Source organism: Bos taurus, chromosome 3 (genome assembly GCF_002263795.3).
Source record: "Bos taurus isolate L1 Dominette 01449 registration number 42190680 breed Hereford chromosome 3, ARS-UCD2.0, whole genome shotgun sequence".
NCBI lineage: Eukaryota > Metazoa > Chordata > Mammalia > Artiodactyla > Bovidae > Bos > Bos taurus.
Genome location: NC_037330.1, coordinates 65727830 through 65752310, shown reverse-complemented (window position 1 = coordinate 65752310; position 24481 = coordinate 65727830). Strand labels below are relative to the sequence as shown.

At 36.0% G+C, this 24481-nt stretch overlaps 1 protein-coding gene across 4 annotated transcripts in view; it reads right to left on the bottom strand.

The window, feature by feature from the left end:
• ADGRL4 (adhesion G protein-coupled receptor L4) overlaps window positions 1–24481 on the bottom strand; it is a 140907-nt gene that overhangs the window by 56059 nt on the left and 60367 nt on the right. For 2 of the 4 annotated variants that reach the window (XM_059884708.1, XM_059884709.1), the window contains exons 3-4: window positions 8876–9028; window positions 4614–4730 (exon numbers count right to left, since the gene is read on the bottom strand). The exons of 1 other annotated variant lie outside the window; for it this stretch is intronic. In XM_059884708.1, coding sequence (XP_059740691.1) covers window positions 4614–4730; window positions 8876–9028 — 270 coding nt within the window. 4 annotated transcript variants of the gene reach the window in all.

Here is a 24481-nt window from a genome sequence, read left to right as displayed (position 1 = left end):
TTCCCAACTTAGGGGCTGAACCCATATCTCTTATGCCTCCTGCATTGGCAAGGAGGCTTCTTTACCACTAGCATCATCTGGGACGCCCCTCATTTTTCTGTATAAGTTAACTGAAAAAATTAAGATGTAGCAGAATGTGTGATTCAGTGTCCTTAAAATCTTATTAAAACTTACAACTTTTGTTCAGGGTATATTTTGCCATCATTCTTGATACATAGTCATCATAGATAAAGTAACAAATTGTACAGAATTAAGTCTTAGATTTTCAGTATATATCAAAGCTACAATAAAAGTGATAGGTTATAAACTCACATAATTTATATTCTTAATTTAAAATTTTACATACTATAATGAAGAGTGAAATATATCTTAAAATTACAAAGACAGTATAAATACTCTGCCAGTAGGCAAAGATCCAATATGGAATGACTCCAAGGGACTGAATAGTCCAGATAATTACCTTAAATTAATGCAGAAATTTCTGTGCTCCTAAGTCTAGCTCTCCATGTTAGAGAATAAGTCTGTAATTCTGAATATATAATTTGATTTTTTAAAAACAAATAGAGTAGCACGATACTGTTTGCCTTTTTATAAAGGGAGAGTAATCAAGATACAATTAAAATGTCATCTCATTAGATATATAAAATGTAGCTGATCCAAATTTCTCATTTTAAAAATGCAAAAATGGTATAAACACCCTCCTCAACCCCCATTAAACCTCATACCACCAGGTAGTAAGTCTCATCTGTTCTTAAAGAAATTTCCATTTGCTAAATAGGTGATGGTACTGGATTTAAGAAGATGATTAGCGGGCCTGGAAAAGCAGTAGAAAACGCCTCGTTCTTCTGCCAAGGCTATTTGGTCATGATCTGTCTGTGTGTGCTCAGTCAGTCAGTCATGTCTTACTTTTGGCAGCCACATGGACTGTATCCCACCAAGCTTTTCTGTCCATGGAATATTCCAGACAAGAATACTGGAGTGGGTTGCCATTCCCTCCTCCAGGGGATCGTCCAGACCCAGGGATTGAACCCACATCTCCTGCATCTCCTGCTTTGGCAGGCAGATTCTTTACCACTGTGCCATCTGAAAAGTCCCCAGTCATGATCTGTATTACCCAGATATCCAGTCCTCTACTTTTAAAGGAATAAATGCTGCCCTAGCACCTTCACTCTCTTCCTGAATTTCTATACACATGTAATCATAAACTGTCACTTCACACACACACACACACACACGACAGAAATAAAGGAGGGGGTGACAGCTGTTGGCTCTTGAGAATCATTAGGGAAAACTTTCCAGTTTGGGTTGAAGTAAAGCTGCTAGTGGACAGCAGACTAGAATTAATATTTTTCATGAAATCCAGAAGTGAGAAAAAATAAAAGAAAGCAAAAGACTAGTCTTTTTTGGAGCAGTGTTGAATAAATTATTTGTGTAGCACCCAAATGAGGATAGTATCCCAATGAAGGTGTGAAGAGATCCATGAAGTATCATAAACAGAAAAATTCATTTCATGGGGAAGAAAGCTATGTTCTCCAAATACCCTTATTTCACATTTTCAGATGCCTTCTACGGTTAATTGGAAACGAAGTGTTGATTTCTCTCAATTTCAAAATCATTTAGAAAGGTGCAACTTTTCTTGGGAACTTTATCCAAATCCAATCTCTGAAAAACATACTGATTTTAACTTTGCAAATGCCATTTTAATCCTCCCTCATGCCTTTGGACGTAAGTTTACACAGTCTTGGGGTTCCCTGGTGGCTCAGACAGTATCATTGCTCTTGACAGTTTCAGCTTTCCCCCGTGTATTCTATACACCCTGTGGTCCTTATTTTGGGTTCTCTGCTATGGTTTCAGCTCTACCAGCACCCACTCAGCTGTTTGCTATCCCAGCATGTCAGCCTTGAACCAACTAAGGCATTTCAACTTCTGAATTCACCAAGTGACAGAATGTTAATCTTAAAAATAATGATTTTTAAGGGTCATACCCTTGGAGATGAATGTTTGAAATTAGGATTATGCAGATTTTATATTCTGACTCCAAATATTCTAGAAGAATATTAATCACCTTACCAAAGATATGTTTTTTAAACTTTTGTTACCCCATCAAAGACATGTTTTCTGAATTATATACTTTCCTTGTTTACATTATTGTTCCCCTAGCTTTTTACTAAAATATAGATATTAAGTTTGCTATCCTTCTCACTCTGGGCCTCAGCAGTAGAACCTACTGAGTTTAACGTAGTGATGGAGTGTGTGACCACCACAACTGGCTGTGTGCCAGGATAGTCAAGGAGCTTCCACTATCCTTAGAATATTACTCTATACCTCCTTGCTACCTAGTAGTATGAAAAGATTCATAAAGTACTGAAAAAGTATCTCATGCTCAAATAGGATAAAACTGGCTTAGCCAAAATAAGTGTGACTGCCATTTTACATCACTGTCCACAATAATATCTCTTGCAATTTCTTGCAGAACCTAGGACCTGACAAAACCAGTATCTATCCTCCTTCCTACAGGTAAAAGTCCTGTGGAAGATCTTACTTCAAATCCTGACTCTAATTTTCATTAGCTCTATGACCCCGGGCAATACCATAAAATACCCTTATGGCTCACATGAAAAGATGCTCAACATTACTCATTATCAGAGAAATGCAAATCAAAACCACTATGAAGTACCATTTCACGCCAGTCAGAATGGCTGCGATCCAAAAGTCTACAAGCAATAAATGCTGGAGAGGGTGTGGAGAAAAGGGAACCCTCTTATACTGTTGGTGGGAATGCAAACTAGTACAGCCACTATGGAGAACAGTGTGGAGATTCCTTAAAAAACTGGAAATAGAACTGCCTTATGATCCAGCAATCCCGCTGCTGGGCATACACACTGAGGAAACCAGAAGGGAAAGAGACACGTGTACCCCAATGTTCATCGCAGCAGTTTATAATAGCCAGAGCATGGAAGCAACCTAGATGTCCATCAGCAGATGAATGGATAAGAAAGCAGTGGTACATATACACAATGGAGTATTACTCAGCCATTAAAAAGAATTCATTTGAATCAATTCTAATGAGGTGGATGAAACTGGAGCCTATTACACAGAGTGAAGTAAGCCAGAAAGAAAAACACCAATACAGTATACTAATGCATATATATGGAATTTAGAAAGATGGTAACAATAACCCTGCATATGAGACAGCAAAAGAGACACTGATGTATAGAACAGTCTTATGGACTCTGTGGGAGAGGGAGAGGGTGGGAAGATTTGGGAGAATGGCATTGAAACATGTATAATATCATGTATGAAACGAGTTGCCAGTCCAGGTTTGATGCACAATACTGGATGCTTGGGGCTGGTGCACTGGGATGACCCAGAGGGATGGTATGGGGAGGGAGGAAGGTTCAGGATGGGGAACACAGGTATACCTGTGGCGGATTCATTTCGATATTTGGCAAAACTAATACAATATTGTAAAGTTTAAAAATAAAATAAAATTTTAAAAAAGGGTTCTTTTTCATAACAAATGAGGAAACGTATGTAAAGGTGTTTGGAGGGGTGCCTAAGATACAGTAAGTGCCTGATATTGTAACTGAGAATCAGGTTCAATGATTCTATTCAGATTGTGTGTTCTCTTAATAGCATAAGCCCTGTGAGTATGTAGGTTTAGAGAAAACACAATGATAATGAGTGTCTTGTTAAATTGCCATGTTTTGGTACTCCCTAGAGCTGTAAAAGAGAAAAAGCACCCTTTCCCCCATTTTAATGAAAGATAAATTGCTGCCATATAATTATTTCAACTAGGCTAGAACTGATAAGCTGTATTTAATAAGTGATCCACTTTTTCCATTACCAAACTAACACTCAGCTTAATACCAATAACTTGATTTCACTAAATATAAGTATGTCCTAATATGCACCTCCTTGTTCTGCAAATAAATTCATTTGCTTTTTCATTAACACAATTATGCTTGTTTTTCATGTCTACAATGAGCCAAACCAGCAGCATTTTATCATAATCTTCTTTCAAAGCATGATTATATGATTGCTTTAATTTTCATAATTTTCATCAATACCTGAATTTTCTAATGTTGTGTAACTCACAGACTGCAAAAAAAAATAAAAAGATAAAATGTTCAATTACTGGAAGTAATCTGCAAAGACAAAATTGAATTTTAACATTATTCAAAGCCAGAAAAAAACTATCAGAGTATCTAAGACAACAAGACAAAAAAATGACAAGTAGTAAACACTGCTCTTATGAACACAGAAAATGTGAAATCCTTGGGTTCTACTCATTTGGTTTTGGAAAGTCATATGACTGAATGCTTCAGTTTCCCCACTTGTGAACAATATCTCTTGGGAACTGGGCACCAGAAGTTCTATTTTACTGTGATTCAAAGGAGAAGAAAAATAGGAATGATGCTCAATCTCACTCAAAGACTTCTCCAAAGGATTATTTCATCTGTTTAAAAAAGTATTTCAAAAGACTAAAGATAAAGAATTTTGCTTGGGTAATTTCTTGTCATGTGCTGGAGTTTTCCTTATATATTTATAGATGTTCTTAATGCCTATAATTGGGCTTCCCAGGTGGCACTAGTGGTAAAGAACTCACCTACCAATGCAGGAGATGCAATCCCTGGGTCGGGAAGGTCCCCTGGAGTTGGCATAGCAACCCACTCCAGTATTCTTGACTGGAGAATCCACATGGACAGAGGAGCCTGGTGGGCTAAGAGCTGGACACAACTGAAGTGACTTAGCACACATGCAATCACTATAATTACCAGATATGTCAAATTCAAGGATTAGCTAAACTTTCAAATCATAAGCAATACACTACAAGGTAAAACACTAAGGTAAAAATAAAACAGAATTATGCTTCTCTGTTCAAATTTCCTGAAGATTATCATAGTTAACAATGAAAATTACTACAGGACTGGAAAGAAAAAAAAAAAACAGAAAAGAAACAGTTACTCTGCTTCTGAGAAAAGCTTAATCTTTGAGGACAACAAAACTCATGAGAATAACAATTTTCCAGAGAAAGATTTTTTCATTGAATGATCCATCAAACAAAACAGGTGGAAACTGCAGAACTCAATATTGGATGGTATGCATGGTAAGTTGCTTTAATTGTGTCCGACTCTGCGACCCCATGAACTGTAGCTCACAGGATATTGGATATTGGGTTTTAATCTAAGTTATTGTGTTTACTGAGCTCTTAAAAGAGCTAAAAGGGGAATTAGCAAAAATGTAGGGCTCTTCCACAGTATCTCAATAATAACTGAATATTGGGAGAAAGTCTTAAATTACAAATGTATTCAGTTTAGTCGCTCAGTCGTGTCCAACTCTTTTGGAACCCCGTGGACTGCCACATGCAGGCTTCCCTGTCCATTACCAACTCCCGGAGTTTACCCCAACTCATGTCCATTGAGTCGGTGATGTCATCCAACCTCTCATCCTCTGTTATCCCCTTCTCCTGCCTTCAAACTTTCCCAGCATCAGGGTCTTTTCCAATGAGTCAATTCTTTTCATCAGGTGGCCAAAGCATTAGAGTTTCAGCTTCAATATCAGTCCTTCCAATGAATATTCAGGACTGATTTCCTTTAGGATGGACTGGTTGGATCTCCTTGCAGTCCAAGAGACTCTCAAGAGTCTTCTCCAACAACACAGTTCAAAAGCATCAATTCTTTGGTGCTCAGCTTTCTTCACAGTCCAACTCTCACATCCATACATGACTGCTGGAAAAATCATAGCTTTGACTATATGGACCTTTGTTGGTAAAGTAATGTCTCTGCTTTTTAAAATGCTGTCTAGGTTGGTCATAACTTTTCTTCCAAGGAGCAAGTGTCCTTTAACTTCATGGCTGTAGTCACCAGCTGCAGTGATTTTGGAGCCCCCCAAAATAAAGTCTCTCACTGTTTCCATTGTTTCTCCATCTATTTGCCAATGAAGTGATGGGACCGAATGCCATGATCTTAGCTTTCTGAATGCTGAATTTTAACTTTTTCACTATCCTCTTTCACTTTCATCAAGAGCCTCTTTAGTTCTTCTTCACTTTCTACCATAAGGGTGATTTCATCTGTGTATCTGGGTTTATTGGTATTTCTCCCAGCGATCTTGATTCCAGCTTGTGCTTCATCCAGCCTGGCAGTTCGCATGATGTACTTTGCATATAAGTTAAATAAGCAGGGTGAAAATATGCAGACTTGACGTACTATTTCCTGATTTGGAACCAGTCTGTTGTTCCATGTTCAGTTCTAACTGTTGCAGTTCTTGACCTGCACACAGATTTCTCAGGGTTTTAGGAAGCATCACTACAAACAAAGCTCATGGAGGTGATGGAATTCCAGTTCAGCTATTTCAAATCCTAAAAGATGATGCCATGAATTTGCTGCACTCAATATGCCAGCAAATTTGGTAAACTGAGCAGCAGCCACAGGACTGGAAAAGGTCAGTTTTCATTCCAATCCCAAAGAAAGGCAACGCCAAAGAATGTTCAAAGTACTGCACAGTTGGACTCATCTCACAGGCTAGCAAAGTAATGCTCAAAATTCACCAAGCCAGGCTTCAACAGTACATGAACCATGAACTTCCAGATGTTCAAGCTGGTTTTAGAAAAGGCAGAGGAACCAGAGATCAAATCGCCAACATCCACTGGATCATCAAAAAAGCAAGAGAGTTTCAGAAAAACATCTACTTTTGCTTTACTGACTACACCAAAGCCTTTGACTGTGTAGATCACAAATGTATTACCCTTCCATAAAATGTTGGCTTTTGGTCATCTTTGTATGTGTTTTCTCTGTGCTTATGATTAATTTTTCTCTAAATAAGAATTCTTTACATTTAAGATATACAGACAGAGAACTATATATCCCTCTGTGGACTGAGGTGTATCAAAAATAAACATAATCAGATGAAAAGACAAATGCCTTGTAGAGACAAGAGGGAATGGAAAGTATAGTTAAAATTGCATTAAATTTCAGTAATTAAGGTGTTTCAAGTTAGATTTTTTCATTAACTGAAAATTTTCTAGTTATATAGCTACAAAGTTAGAACTTTACTAAAGGTAAAGATATGCAGACATTATTTAACATTCTAAGACTAGAAACATGAGTTTAGGTTTGAGAAGAACAAAGAGCATGGTACTATACATTTTCTGGGAAGGCTTTAATTTCTCAAATATATTGTAATGATGTAATCCAATAAAAATTTTTGCTGCAAACAATCCAGATAAAATCATAATTCAACAGAAAGAGATTTATTTCCTCATATTTTACATCATGTATGGCCTTGTAAAGTTTGATTCACTATATTTGCATGATCCAGATTCATGTGTGAGATTTAAATGGTCACCCATTTGAGATTCCTGTGGAAATATCAGTGGCATTCTAGGTAGAAGACTGTGGTTTTAACCTTCCCTTTATCCTAAATGTGTGACTCTTCACTTCCCTTGGCTATAATAGGAGAATATAATCTTCCTTATTTAGGTGAAAGAGAAAACGCTGTGAACTCAAAGTAAACAAGACAGGATAATTTCTTTGATACAGACATTTCAATGAGAAATTCTCTTTGAACATTATCTCCTGACTTATCATGTGTGTTTGTCTGGAAAATCCCATGGACGGAGGAGCCTGGTAAGCTGCAGTCCATGGGGTCGCTAAGAGTCGGACACGACTGAGCGACTTGACTTTCACTTTTCACTTTCATGCATTGGAAAAGAAAATGGCAACCCACTCCAGTGTTCTTGCCTGGAGAATCCCAGGGACAGCGGAGCCTGGTGGGCTGCCGTCTATGGGGTCGCACAGAGTCGGACACGACTGAAGCGACTTAGCATAGAATAGCATAGCATAATAATAACATTGCCAGACTTCTCCTTAGCTCACTGATGAGAACTTTACTGGGGCTGATTTAAAGCTTTAGTGTGATTGGATGTCTCTCATTTAACTATGAAAGGTAGAAGCAGTACCTTACCCCTGCCCATGGTGCATGTTCAGTCCTGAGCTTATCTCATATCTAGTCCTGGCTATGTGATCAAACTCTCAGGGCCTCAGTTCATCCACTAATTTTATACATAATTGTCAATTATAATCATACTAGCTACTGGTAAACTAGGCAATTTTTAGAAACCATGATTAAGATGATTCATAATTTGTTTTCAAAGTTAAAGTCTTTGGTTCCAGAGAATCTGTCTCTGAAAACTGTTCATCTTTTCTACAGTTTTCTACAATTTTTTTCTCAGACTATAGTATCTGATAAATCAAATGTGTGACCAAAATACAATAGAATGACATTAAAAAATCTAGATACTCTCTCACAATATTTTACTTAGGAATTGAACTGCAATTACTTTTATCCCTCCAGAAGACACTGTAGTTACTTCTAAATAGGTCGGGGTTCAAAAAAACTGAATGCAGATCTTAAATGTGACTTTCGGTGGGCAGCAGCAGTGCTGCCTAGAGTGAACATCACTAGTGTTCACAAGCAATGACTATCTGAACGCTTTCCAGGAAAACATGGGGCCCCTCTCAGAGTGCATATTTATAAAACCATTACTATCTGGTGATACTAATAGTAATTTTCTGGAGTGAATATATCACTTTAAAGTGTAAGTATTTATTCCGTTATTTGCCACCTTGCTAGATCTCATAACATCACAATTTTTTTTTTTTGTAAACTGATATTCTTCGTCTTATATTCTTGGATAAATATGCCATAGTAACTGATATCATATTGGAGAATTAAAAGAATTAATGAAGATTCTGAAAGTATTAACAACGGGGGTACAATCGACTGACAGAATTTGATTTGGATATTATCTAATCTGTGGAGGTATAAGCAATAAAAGATAGGTATAAATTTTAAGATAGGTAGCTGAACTTACCTACGCAGATGGTTCCATCATTAGTAATAAACTTGTCCTGGTTGTTGCTGGATCTGAAACCAGGTGCACACATACAGTAATAACTTCCCTGTGTGTTCGTACAGTTAGCATTTTCACCACAGGACTGCGTTAAATTTCCACACTCATTATCATCTGTGGACATATCAATTTAAAACATTATTCTTGTAGAATTGAGATGGATTCCTAATATTTTCCATCAGTTTTGGGGAATTTTCCCTGTTAAATAGTATAAGGTATGTGATATTATTTCTAAGAAAAACTGGTAAGAATTCATGTTACATACTCGATTATTCTTGTTTAAATGTAAAACCTTTGCAGTTACAAAGCAAGGTAGAAACTCTTACTGCAAAAGCACTAAACAGAGCTATTGAATTTTATTGGATTATTTTTCAAATGTTTACATATAATTTAAATATCACAATGTTAATAAATATCTTATTGGTGAACTTACAATACTCAGTCAATAATCAGTCACAATAATACTCACAATAATCAGTCAAAAGCATACCGTAAGATAAAAATGAAAAATCAGAGATTAGAAATTGATTTTTTAATCATTTATCATTTATTTTTGTCACTTACTCTCCAGAAGAATTTTGTGTTATCAGGTTTGTATCTCTTCATTTGTTAATATATCTATTTGTTATCATATGCATTGTGTGATATATGAAAGAGTATACAAACAGAAAAAAATATCATGATCCACAATCCTTATCCTTATACTCTTATAATGTAATTTATCAAAGAAGATACATAGGTTCATAAATCTTTTTTAAAAATTAGAAAGCAGATTCATATTACCTGTCTAATGAATGAAATAAAAAATAAATGGTTCTCAGAAGTAATTACGATTGGTTGGAGGAGACATTAGATCCCCTCGTGTGCTGAAATGTGCGTCCCAAAAAGATATACTCAAGTCCTAATCTCTAGTGTCTGTGAGTGTGACCTTACTGGGAAATAGGGCTTTTGCAGATATAATTAAGATGTTCAGTTCAGTTGAGTCGCTCAGTCGTGTCTTTGCGACCCCATGAACTGCAGCACACCAGGCCTCCCTGTCCATCACCAACTCCCAGAGTTCACTCAGACTCACTTATTTAACTTATATACAGAGTACATCATGAGAAACGCTGGGCTGCAAGAAGTTAAGATGAGGGCATACTAAATTAGGAGGGGCCCAAGAGTGGTGTCCTTATAATACATTATTACATAATATAATGGTGTCCTTAGAAAATTCAGAAATGGAGCCACGGAAGACAAGGCTATGTGAAAACAGTGGCAGAGACTGAAAGTAATGTTGATGCAAGCCAAGGAGTCCCAAGGACAGCTAACTAGAAGCTAGAAAGACATAAGCAAAGATTCTTCTCTAGGCCCTACAGAGAGTGTGGACCTTCCAACTCCAGGATTTCAGACTTCCTTCTAGAACTGCGAGAGAACAAACCTGTGTTGTTTCAAGTCACGGAGTTTGTGCTAATTTCTTACTGCAACCCTAGGGTACTAATAGACCCAAACTGGCTAATCTCCAAGACAGATAAATACTGATTAGACAGAGAGAAGCAAAGTAATTAAAAGGAAGGTAAAATCTGGGGCAAATATTCAAACATAAGGGTGACTGAGATGTTTCTGAAGGCTGAGGGAAGCCTAATCAGCGGGCCCAGGGAGAAGTCATAGGGGAACAGTTGTTTGAATTGAGTTTGGAGAATGTCTTGAATTTTTATTCTCCATTTTAATCAAACCAAGGTTAATCTGGGGGATTCCGGGTAACTCAGCTGGTAAAGAATCCACCTGCAATGCAGGAGACCCCAGTTCAATTCCTGGGTCGGGAAGATCCCCTGGAGAAGGGATAGGCTACCCACACCAATATTTTTGGGCTTCCCTGGTGGCTCAGACGGTAAAGAATCTGCTCACAATGCAGGAGACCTGAGTTCGATCCCTAGGGTGGGAAGATCCCCTGGAGGAGGACATGGCAGCCCACTCCAGTATTCTTGCCTGGAGAATCCCCGTGGACAGAGGAGCCTGGCAGTTACAGTCCATGGGGTTGCAAAGAGTCAGATTTGACTAAGCACAGCACAAGGTTATTTTTAAAGATTTTATATAACATTTAATTTATACACAGGTTATTGAACACATATATTGATAACTAAGAGTTGGAGGTTTTCCTAAATATTTCATAAATATTACTTCACTTGTTGTTTATATACATTCTAAGAAGCAGGTGCCATTATTACTCTCTTTAACTGATGAGGAAAATAAGCCATAGAGAAGAAATGTAACTTGTCAAGGTCACATAGCTATTTAGTTAGAGCCTAGTAGTTTGGTCCAATGCCTGTTCTCTTTGCTGTTGCATCCTGCCACCTCTGCAAGGATAATTTTACAAAGCAAATATATAAGGTAAGAATGTATCTGATGGATGATGGGTCTGTTTTGAGAGAGGAAAAGATATTGAGTTAGAGATTTCAGAAGAAAAATAGAAACTTTATTTGTAGTCTGTCTCTCACTTAAATTTTATTTCCATTTAGTCATTTTCAAACATTACAGATATAAGTACAGAAGTTACCATATGACAGACAACTAAATGTGAAGTCCTCTTTTTTTTCGTTTTCAAAAATTACTACTATGGTCACGGCAGGTAAGATTTGGAAATCCTATTTTTTTTTAAGATATTCAACCTATGAGGCTCTATTACACAATTTTATTTTATTATCTATATGTTTTATCACTTTGACTTAGTATATTAATAGGCCAACTGCTACAAATATATTCAAACATGTAATGATTCAACACAATAAAAGATTCTTTGCTGCTCTAGTCAGAAGCCAAAGTTAGTATTCAGGTTGATGGTGTAGCTTCTTGCATAATGGTTCAAGGACCCAGACTTGCTTCATCTAATGGCTCCACCACCCCCATCGGGCCTCCACATTGTCTGTATTTATCCTGGTGGGGAGCTGGGTTCAAATAGAGCATAAGAGAGTAATAAGCCACAACTATAAATGGCACCCATCACTTTTATCCACATTCTATTTACCAGAATTCATTCAAATGTCCACATCTAACCACAGGGAAGCTGATGGGTGTAGGCCAGCTGTGTGCCAGGAATAAGAAAGAAGACATTTTGAACAGCTAAAGTTCTCTGCCATACTTATTCTTTCACAAGTATGTGCTTGGTTGCTTCAGTCGTGTCCCTGCGACACTATGGACTGTAGCCCGGTGCCTCCCTAGAGGCTCAGCGGTGAAGAATCCGTCTGCAGTGCAGGAGCCACAGGAGATGTGGGTTCCATCCCTGGGTCAGGAAGATCCCCTGGAGGAGGGCTCATATACATATACAACATGCCTATGAGGCAGGCATTATTGCTATTTTCAAATAAAAAAAACCTAAAGTATAAAAAGCTAGATTAATGTGATCAATGGCACACAGATAAGTGGCAAATTTTGACTACAGCCTTAGGTATTCTGACTGTCAAAGAGATCTCACTCTTCTTAAGTACTATGCTATAAAAAGAGTTCATAATAGCTATTATTTATTGAGTGTTTGTTGTATGCTAGACACTGTGATAGGAAGATTACCATAAAATGGAAATACACTGTGACCACCTCAAAAGGTTGTTAAGAGATTACAAGGGGTTCATGAGCAGACAATGCTTACAGTGGTGCTTAGCATTAGTATGCAATATACAGGTATATTATTTTCTGTATACTGTTATTATTATTTAAGTTACTAGAAATATGATCCAGTTACACTCCACTTAAAATTCTTAACAGCTACTTGGCCTTTAATATGTAAAATAAGTCCTTCATAAGTGACCGAGACTTATCCCTTCTCATGAAGAAGTGAGCTTCCAAAGTCTGGAAATAAGTTTAAGTTGCTTATCCTTAGATATGTATAATAACAAATGTATTCTTAAAATATCTATAACAAAGATCTCAAAAAGTACAAATTCCATTAGTATATGGATAGAATATATCCACACTAAATACAAAGAATAAACATCAAAATTTGTTTCCTTATGACATTTTTACAAATTCCAATAATACAGTTCATGATAATTTATTGAAAAGCCACTGGGAAAAAAAAATAAAACCTATTTGTAATTTTATTACATGAAGATAACCACTCATTCCATTTTAAAGATAATTCAGATTATGTAGACTCTCCACTTCTTTTGTATATGGCTTTATATAGTACTTTATTTTAAAGTTTTAATATTAACTTTATTTTGCTAAAAAATATTCCATGTTCTTAAAAGTCATTCAAAACATCAATAAAATGGTATCATTTCATTTTGACATAGGAAAAAAATACAATTTACTTATAATATATCTCTGAAATAGACTTTCAAATATTTGAGACCTGACCTTGACTGTTACCCATGAGGTTCCAAGCTCAACAAGTGAAACACCTTTATTGCTCCCAGAATAACCTTCAATTCAGGCCTATCTCACAGTGAACTGTAGGACCCTGTGTCAAATTCATTTCCTAGGCCTGAGGCAGGCCTGTCCCTACAACAAAAGTGGAAGGCTCTTTGCTCCAAACATAGGCCTGAATCTACTTTCCTCACAGGACCATTTCATTTGTATATAACCAGTTAGTAAGAAAAACTCGTCAGTCTATGAGAAGCAAGATCATTCTCTCCAAAGCCTAGAGCAAAGCTAGGCCAGGCCTCACACCTAGTATCTTCTTCACGTTAAGACTTCAGGCCTCTTTTCATTTCTCCATAGGCACCTCTCTGACATTTTGGGTTCAATTCCATTGTTTCCTCAAAAGTTCTAATTTTCAGTATGTGGTCTGATTTACTCTAAAGTGAGTAAAAAGCTAGAGGACCAAGAGAAGACTTTTGAGCTCCCCTTAGAAGCTTCCGTGGTGTCTCAGACGATAAAGCATCTGCCTCCAATGCAGGAGACCTGGGTTTGATCCCTGGTTTGGGAAGATCCTTTGGAGAAAGAAATGGCAACCCACTTCAGTACTCTTGCCTGGAAAATCCCATGGACGAAGGAAGCTGGTAGGCTACAGGGGTCACAAAGAGTTGGACACGACTGACTGACTTCTCTTTCTTTCTTTCTTTACAGGCCAACAACTTGGAGACGTGTAAATACAAAGATTGAGTTCTCAGAAGCTTCGTTAGGCCAGGCAGGTGGGTGACTTAAGTCTGACTCCACCAGGAGCCAGACAATAGAAGGAAGTGTGGCTTATGATACAGGGAAGCACACAAATCTAAAGGATTTAAAATTTCAAAAATTTGAAAATCATATTTAAAATTTTTTTCAGATTTAGCATTTGGCTAGGCATTTGTCACCCCTAAATTAAAGCATATAAACGTTGAGGGAGTTAAGTAAATTTGCTGAAAATATGATAATAAAGTAAGAGAAATAGAAAGGCCATCATATAAAATGTTGAAGAGTTCATACTTTATTAACATGTGTGTATTATTAATTTATCTATTCTGTATACAGATGTACTGTATAACTTTAGATGACTATATGCACACATATACTCAGAAAGCAAACATTTATGTCTATATATTCATTCAAAATAAATTAGACTAGTTTATTAAAATTACCTGAGAGCATGTCACAAATTGACACAGAAGTATCTAAATCAAGTTGAAGAAAACTACTTCATACACATTGGATTTGACTCAATCATTCAGTTACTCAAATATTTATGGAACTTCCCAGTTCCCAAATGTGAATATGTCCACATTGGGAAATAAGTAAAAATTAATCAAAAAGTCAGGATCTGTGCCCTGCTGTCAGAGTTCACATTCTAAAGCAAGTTAACACAGAAGCATGTAATTGAGTTCTTATTAAAAGTTTCAATTTTTATCTCAAAATTTGACTCCTTTCACAGCATACTGGGAGAAGTTTATATTAACTTTAAAAGGAATTGTGCTCTCGGATCAGTTATTGGTAATATAGAAAATGATGAAGATTGCATCCCTTGTGGTCTATAGCTGCAAAAATGATATGCAAAAATGATATGCAAAAATACAGAGGAAAAGAATTCACTAGATCTGAGTTATTGGTCAGAATCCAAGAAAACCAGCCATTTTATACCACCTGATTGTTTCTGAAAACAAATTAATGTACCAATGTATCATTTGATTTCAATTTATTTTCAAGTTTTGGGTAACACATTAACCAGAAGAAAAAAACCAAACAAAATAAAAAACAAAGATTCACAATGACTTTTGTGTTTCTCCCTACTATGTAGTCTTGAGCACTTGACCTCTTAGCTTTCTTATCAAGAATTTGGAAATAAAAACATTTTCTAATCTATCTCCCAATCTTCTGGGCTGGATATATGATATAGGCAAATTCCCTAAATGGTCTGATTCCAATCTTGTTCCTTGAAATACCACTTATCTGAAAGTAACCTCTTCTCTTCCCCCAAGAGAGTGGAGATGGGCAAAAAATTATCTTTGTGAAGTACTATATAAATTTGAATTATTTAAATAGCTTTAAACTTCCAGTGTCTAACATAACAAAAATTAAGTTTCAAGGAGAAAATTTATTTGAATGAGTATAAGAAAATATATGACTGTTTCTTTTGTGCTCTTATCTCCATTGTTTATATCAATGTATCAGTTTAGTCACTCTCTGTGATGTTATATTTAATTCCTTGTAGGATTATAAAATAAATATTTAGGATTTCACTTGAAAAATTCATTTTAATACCATTAAAGAGAAGACACATTATTTAAAAATGATTAAAAAATGTTAATAAGGAGAAATATTTGGCATTCTTTCAGCAGAAATTCTTACTGGCTCCCGTTTAACACAGCAAGCTGAGCACTACAAGAACAAAGACACACACCTAACATATAACAACAGGATCCATGGCTGCTGGAGAAGACAGACAAAACCTCAAATTATTAGCATGTGCTGTATATAACAAATAAACAAGGTATTTAGCCGTATACTGGTAACTCAGAGAAGCAATGGTTTCCTTAGCAAGTTTTCAGGATAAAAGGGGGAAGGTTATTCTCAGAGGAGGTTTAGAAAAGGAAGAGATGATTAAGCCAAGCATTGAAGTATAAGAATTAACACAAATGAAATGGGCTCCAACAATCCATTCAGCACAAGGGAAGAACTCACCCAAATGCCTGAAGCCTGCAGGAAGAGAACAACTATTAGGCTGCCCAGGTGGCTCAGTGTTTAAAAATCTATTTACCAATTCAAGAGAATCAAGAAACGTGGGTTCAATCCCTGGTTTGGGAAGATTCCCTGGAGAAGGAAATGGCAACCCACTCCTGTATTTTTGCCTAGGAAATCCCATGGACAGAGGAGCCTGGCAGGCTATAATCCATGGGGTTGCAAAAGGGTTGAATAGCGAATAAACAACATATTGTGGAACACTGGGTAGGATGGTAGAGACTGTAGGGCAAGATTCTATGCAGATATGTATGGTCTAAAGTGGGAAAATGCTTGCTAAACATTTTGGACTAAATTCAGTGGGTAAAGGATGAGCATCAGCAGATTTTATGTAGAAAAATCTGATTTGATTTGATCTCAAAACAATTTTTGAAACATAAGGAAAATGAGGTAAGACCCAGGTAAATCTGCTAAAACACTGTAAGACATGAAAAACTAAACATAGTCAAGAAGAAATTAGTAAAGTGGTTAGATCAGATATGTTTAAGTGTTAAAAGTCAGTCATCTGGGGATGGAAAGGAAAGTGGGTAGGATTCAACTAGATTAGGCATAAACTGGAAACTGTCATCTGGATGACTACCATCTGATCTTCATATTCTTTTTTTTACTTATGTGACTTCAAAATTTTTCACAGTAAAATAATTTTAAATTATTAGTGTGGCTTGGAGACTAACTGGATATGAGTTAGTTGGACAGAGGAAGCAAGGATGATCCACGGGTTCTGATTTGGAGGGATTTGCTGGGTATATTGATTCACGAGGACAGAGAGAAGCATAGGAGGAGAAGCTTTGTGGCTAAGAGCGAGTTCATTTTTGGACAGGGAGACTTATTTAATCACAAGCTGGAGCTCAAGACTCCCTACTTCTCTTCCAAAGGATGGGTCAGAACCAGGAGCCTGGCAATTATTAGGCTCCAGTACTCTTGTCTGGTAAATCCCACAGATGGAGGAGCCTGGTAGGCTGCAGTCCATGGGGTCGCTAAGAGTTGGACACGACTGAGCAACTTCACTTTCACTTTTCAGTTTCATGTATTGGAGAAGGAAATGGCAACCCACTCCAGTGTTCTTCCCTGAGAAACCCAGGGACGGGGGAGCCTGGTGGGCTGCCGTCTGTGGGGTCGCACAGAGTCTGACACGACTGAAGCGACTTAGCAGCAGCAGCAGCAGCAGCAGTGCAGGGAGCAAGCTTGCTGTCTCCTTTGCTCTCATCTCTAGATGGATCCTTTCTCCTGACTCCTGCTTTGATCTCAGCAGTTTGAACGAATTCTGCCTTGGCATTATCACACTCCCTTGTTTTCCTTTTTTCTTTCCCGTTGTTTTTTGTTGTTGTTGTTGTTGCTGTGTTTTTGTATGATTCTACTTACTTGAGTTTGCTTCCTTAGGATGTGAGAGTAGGTAAAAAGGACCAAAGGAGTCCCTTAAACTGTGTTTGGTCTCAAGGTTGACCAGAAAATTCCCTGGGGTTCCACATGATTCAGTCCAGCCTATCAGAAAACTACATAGGGCTTTAACATAATGCATAACCATCAACCACAGGTTAGTTGAGTGCTAACTAAGCTTCCCAAAAACATATGCCAGAAATATCTCCTCTCAATATGTTTTTGGGAAGCTTACTTAGCACTCAACTAACCTATGGTTGATGGCTAGTTACTTGTTTATTGTGGACTTATATTAAAAACTAGGTCAGCATGATTTGTACCTCATAATCTGAAAGAAGAGAGAAAATATTTTTCAAGTATTCTGCTAGATGGCTCATTTAAGTTTATTTAATCATTATAATAACACGATTGATATGATCCTCATTTTACTTACTAGAAAATTAAAGCTGAGATGGGTTAAATCATGGTAGTTTAGAGAATCTGCTGTACATGGTTTTTATATTAATATTTAAGATTGCCTGACTCTAAAAACCAAGCTATATCTTTGTATTGTAGGGTGAGGTGTATTTTGTAAAGTGTTCTTCTAAACACGTCATAGTAGTGGGTATCTAATTCTCTAAATTCAAGAGTGATACATTTAGGAATGACACATTTTGGGCAACAACCATATAATTATATTACTTCTGTATAATAAAGTAGAATTTTACTGGTTTTGTAAGTCACTGGCATTCCAGAATGTGAACAAGATTTTAGTTTATATTCCATTTTTCAATCAACTGACCATAGGTGCGGTAATTTAGAAAGAGAAAATATTCCCCTTTCTTTTTCTAGCACTTGAAATATTATTGGCTGGGCTCAAATTGATTATAACAACTTGAAAGCCAGAGAACTTTTAACAGCAGCATCCCTCTTACACACATTTTCCCTCTGGACACGATTGCCAGGATTGCTCCGTAAATTTGAACACTAAAATGACTATAACCATTATGTGATTTCTTGTGAAACAGGCCCTCTAAGTCAAAGGTGGAGCAATGCAGAAGCTTCCCCCCCGCCCCCCCGCCCTATTTCTCCCCAAGGCAGCCTACTGGGCTCATTTGTTTTCAGTAACACTGGTAATTCTCTTCTCATATCTAGCACTCTCTAATGAACTTAGAAAAATCTTCCTTACGAGTCCCCTCAATTATAGACTTCCTACAGTTTATCTTTTTCTGGGGAATATGAAGGTAAACATATAGTTATGAGGTAAGGGGGAGGAAAAGGTCAGCAGAAGAGAAAGAAAAAAAAGCAGAGCTGCAATGAAACTAGAATGAGTTCAGTCAGTCAAGAAAAGTAACGGAGCTATTGGTTTCACACTGGAACTGTCATTACCAACCGTTCTACAAGACAAGGAAAGGTATCAAAGGAGAGATGTGGAATTATACCTTTTTTCCCCTCTGGGAATTTCTTCTGTGCCTGAATCTTTAAGTGCAGCCCAGACTACACATATGATATACACATAAACCACCCCTCCACATAAACATACTGACATTTGCAGAATAATTAAGAAGACAGAAAAAAAATAAATTCAATACTGAAGATATACTTCAGTACATTACTTCCTACATTACCACTGTTGACTATAAAACACACAGTATAAAATGTACTTTTCCCATAGCCATAGAGTTAGTTAGTCTGATTTAGTAAAATAAAAGTGAGATACATCAAATGCAAAATATGAGAATTTATCATGGTAAAGACAGAAGAATTACACAAAAATAAAGGGTTCATGATGGGTATTTAATATTAAAAACAAATTTTTAGTAGAAATGTGTTTGTTAAATTGTTTGAAGCAAGAAGTATCGTTTGAAAATTTTCTGAAAGGAAAAGTGTGCCTTTGACTATGGATCAGATTTTGCAAATGCTATATAAACCAGAAAAGAAAGATATGTAGGAGGGTCTCTGTCGCTCTTTTTTGCATTTACTTATTTTCTGAGGGAAAGAACTTAAGAAAATATTCTAATTTTATACTACTGTCATCTTTTCTGTCCCCTCTTTCTCAGAATTGTTAAAACACACATTTTAGAACAAACAAGCAAAACCGAGTATAATAAAAATATGCAAATAGGAGAAAAACAAACCATTTTATTTCTCTAGACACTGGAAACCACTTCTCTTGTTCATTTGATACAAATGGTGGGATGAAAATCCTCATACATGTATTTTAAATTATAAATCAATTATTCTGAAGTTTTTTCATTTCACTCTATCAATTCTAATAGTAAAAATGAATGATACTCACATATAGTCCTTCTGGTGCTGTTGTGATGGTTATGAAACACTTTTAAAGAAAACAGCTTTATTGATTTTTGTTTCTAATCATTAAATAATATATATTCAAGGGGAAAATCAAATCCATGACAGAAAAATCATGCAAACTTGAAACTGAGTCCCCTGAAAACTGAGTTTCCCTGCAGAGTTTGTAATAAATCTCTCTATCCCCCTTCTCTATAACACTGTCTTGTTCTGCTCCTGTTCTCCTTAGGATTGACAAGTATAAAAGAAAAGAGGGAATGTGAACCAAGAAGGACTGTGCAGGGGCCTTTTTAGGTACAGTAGCCCTCAGTATCCCTGTTTCTTTTTGTAGAGAAAAGGTTTTAGTCTCCTAGTTCTTCCCCAAGTTCTAAGGAGCAGATTCAAGTACTTACTGATGCAACAATAAGTCATAGGATTTAGTTCCTCCAGAACGGACATAGATAATAACCTGAATCCTATCTTTGAGTGGTTCTGCAGAAACTAAGACCTTCTACCCATCAGAAGATGGTGATTGCCTGCTGACCACAGAACACAGACCCAGACTGGTTCTGACCAAACGGCTGGTGATTAAGATTTCTGAAACATCACCCTGCTGCCTCACCACCAACCAACCAGAAGAAGGTTCATGAGCTGAGCACGCATCCCTGCTCTCCTTGGTTGGTGCCCTTCAATAAATGCTGTACTTTCTTTCACCGTAAGTCAGTAGATTGGCTTTGCTGCACTTTAGGTAAGCAGATCTAAGTTTGGTTCAGTAACAAGCTCTTGGTTGCTAAAGAATTTACCAGTTTACAAAGAAAAACAATTAGAATAGTATCAGAATCTTGCTAAAATAATTGAGAGACTGTAAAGTACTATGTGTAAGTCACTGAGATAAAATGACTGTGAGACCAGTTCTGTAATTCTCTAACCAGACAAATAAATCTGAAAACATTTGTAAAAACATGGATTCAAAGAGTAGGTCACCCACACATTCTGTGAAGAAAGCATTCAAGATACCTCCTGAATCAAATAATAATGAATTTAGAAGACAGATGTCAACAAGGGAAAATGAGATGGAGGTGTAACAATGTTGTAGACAATAAATTCTCCAATATATAAATTCAAATGAATGATTATTATGATTATGAATGTGTAATATAAAAGATAATAAGGATTCTTATAAAAATTTACTGAAAGAAAACCTAATAAATAGCCTGGATATAGTGGGTTCATAGAGTACATATTACTTTTGTCAGATTGAGGACAGTACAATTAGCAAGTAAAACACCCTGTAAAAAGGAAGTTTTGTTACCTGATTTTGGTAAAGTGCAAAAATGTGAGTTTGATTGTGAGTAAGAACAGGAAATGGACTGAAAACTTACAACTGAATTTTCAAAAAAGAAAAAGTAAACTGATTAAATAAAAATTAAAAGAATGAATGAAACTATAAGTAAAAATAGCTAATAGAAATAATTTTGATGACATAAAAATATCAATCAAAAACATCAACTGTTATGCTAAGTGGAAAAGACTAATATTTCCCCATTAAAAGATACAGCTTGTTAGTTTCCAGATGAAATCCAGGTCTACTCTGCTAATAACAAACACACAGTTTAAAGCAAACTTAAATCGGAGGAAAACAGGGATGGTACTTTTAATACGCAAAATACCCACATTACTAACAGTCTAATTTAATTCTTAATGAAACCTTGTTTCCTTAATTTTAAGACATCATACATTTCATAACACTTCATTGATGTAATAAAATATTTTGGGGAAAAATTATATCTGATATACACTTACTGAAAGTTCAGAGTTCATTTATCACACAGATACATAGACCTCTATCATAAAATTGGCTCTAATCCTTTTTAACATTATATTCTAATATAATTTGTAGTTACCTTTGGAATCCAACAGTACATATGTTATGATAATGTGATGCTTTCCTTAGCTTGTGATCATAAACTTGATCTCTGTATTTACTGCATTAACATGTGGCAGAAGTTATTAAGATACAAAAGCTGTCAAGAGGTCTGTCTGCTTTTTCTTTTTAGCTAAAGTAGGTTTTTTTTTTGTTTCTTGTTTCAGTGCATTGAATAGCACTGAAAATTACATAACTTCTCAGCACTCAGCTTTGGTCTCTGACAGACAAGACTCCCCATGCCTGAGAAATATTTGTTCCTGATCCCCGTATTGGTTATATCAGCTTTCCCAAGCCTTGTTTATTTTACTATTGATTGCTAAAGATATGACTGTTACTATCTGAGCAAGAAATGGCAACAGACTTGAAATTTATTTCCCTATCAACTAGTTCATCTTGATGTCAAATTAACAATGAAAAATAGTATTTGTCTAAATTTCAAGTCTATCTTACCTTTTAATTTGGGCGAAGGCTCATTTTTCAAAATTCTCAATCTAATATACTTTTTCCTTATTTTTCAATTCTTTCATGCGAAATTAGGTTTCCTTATTATTATTTTTCATAATACATAATATAAAATAGTATTGCTGACAACAGTGAATTAAATTAGTTATCAACAGCATTAAATGCTAACAAAATTTTTTAATTAAAATTATCCAAAGTTTTAGAAAACAAAACAAATAAAAACCAAAAACATAAATAATCCATAAGACAGAAGAAATCAGAAAGTTTAAGAAAAATTTTGTAGTTTTTTCATAGTGGAAATGAGTACATAATTCACAAAAGAAACTTAAAATATATGATTGCAAATAAATATTTATCCATACCAATATATAAAGAAACTCAAAATAGCAAATGCAAGGTCAATTATCATCTATAAAATGTGCAAGATATCTAAAAAAATTGTTACCTTTTTTATTAAACTTAGAGATTTGTTGTTATTTTGTGATCAATAAACAGTCCTTAGTCATTGGTTATGACATTATCCCAAACTATATTCCTTGTCTGTTACTAATAAAGTTTTGTAACCAGGACTGGGGCATAGGGCGGAAAAAGCAAAGACACATGAACATCTTCCATGACATCGTACTCCAATCCTGCCTCCACTCGCACTTTAGGATACATTTTTATCTTGGGGAAAATGTCAGAACAGTCTTTGGATTGGTTGGCAATCTGGTATCACGACTTTTTTTTAAATCACAATTTACTGAAGTAATGGAATTCAACTTGTACTTCCTTTGATCTTATTGGTCTGAAATCATTTTGCATTACTTGAATACTTCAACTTTTAAATTTCCCATAACTGTAAATGAGAAAATAGAGGAATTTACGAGAATGCTGAACCAGAGCTGGTGTTACAGGAGCACTCACATATTCTGCTAATGGAAATATATTCAGTGATAAATCAAGAGCCTGAAGAATGGCCAAATTTTTGCCCCAAGTATTTTTTTTTGTAGGTGTTTATTCAAAGGTTCAAAGATACGGCTAAAGTTAGTTCAAGAATGTTCACTGAAGACATATAATGGTAAGAATAAGCAAGCACCTAAATGTCAATGCAGGAGACATGAGTTCAATCCCTGGGTCGGGAAAATTCCCTGGAGAAGGAAATGGCACCCCATTTCAGTATTCTTGCCTGGGAAATCCCATGGACAGAGAAGCCTCGCAGGCTATAGTCCATGGGGTCATAAAAGAGCCAGCTACAACTTAGCAACTAAACAGCAACAACAACAACAACAAAATACCCATCACAAATCTTTTGAATTATCTGATAATTTACAACCATTCAAAATAGTGTTTGAAGAATACTGGCTACCTTTAGATAACATTCATAGTTTAGTAAGTGAACCATCCTGAAAAACACAATGATGAATCCTAACTTTGCTTACTAATAAGTTGAAATATCTCTGATATTTTTTAAGAAAGATGCTTACCTGGAGGCATATCCTTATATGAATTATTTCACTGAAATAAAGATGTGGCTTTTTTTTTTAAAGTATCTGCTTGTACCATGATTTTTTCCAAAACTTTACAAGTTATTCAGATTTTTTTAAAACTATACCTGTGCCCATGAGCACTTTATGATTTTACATATTATATGTTGTAAATAATATCTAGAGTTTAAAATTATCACACAAATGCCATAATAAATATTTAAATCAGGTTCCTGGAAACCATAAACCTTTGGAACAGACCATAAATCTGACAATGATACCTTGCTACTGAAACATCAATTATTGCCCTGACATCCTTATTGAGTGATCTAACATATTTGCCTCTATCCCAGACCATATAGATTGAAAAGCCAACTATGAATGGGGTGCAGAGTTAAATTTTGAGATTGTCATAACTCTTCTACTTATTATATTCTTCTTAAGTTTTGCAACTTTTTTTCTTTTTTTACAGTCACCTATCCATGACTAGATATATTTATAAACATAGCAAAACAACTTTTAATTAAAAAACAATTTACCCTTCTCATTTACTGTGATTTGATATTTTCAATTCTGTATTATTTCAGTATGTTTTACAAAGCTGGTCATGATCCACTCTATTGATTTTGTGGCCCTTTAACTATATAAACTACAGTCTGATAAGCACAGATGGCTCAAGTCACTTGATTCTGTTTAGTGTAAGTTCCACATTTCATGACACCATGTACTGATGACTGTATGCCAAAGGCCAAGCAATGTTTTTTACTGGCAGTCACAACAACCCTGGAGCCAGGCTGGGGCTGCAGATATAGCCTTTATATGGCACCACTGTATATATGTCCTTGATATGGTGCCATTGTACGTATTAGAAAGATGTGCCCTCCCCAGACAGACACATCTTTATAAGCGTGGGAGTAGGTGAGTATCTGAACCTTT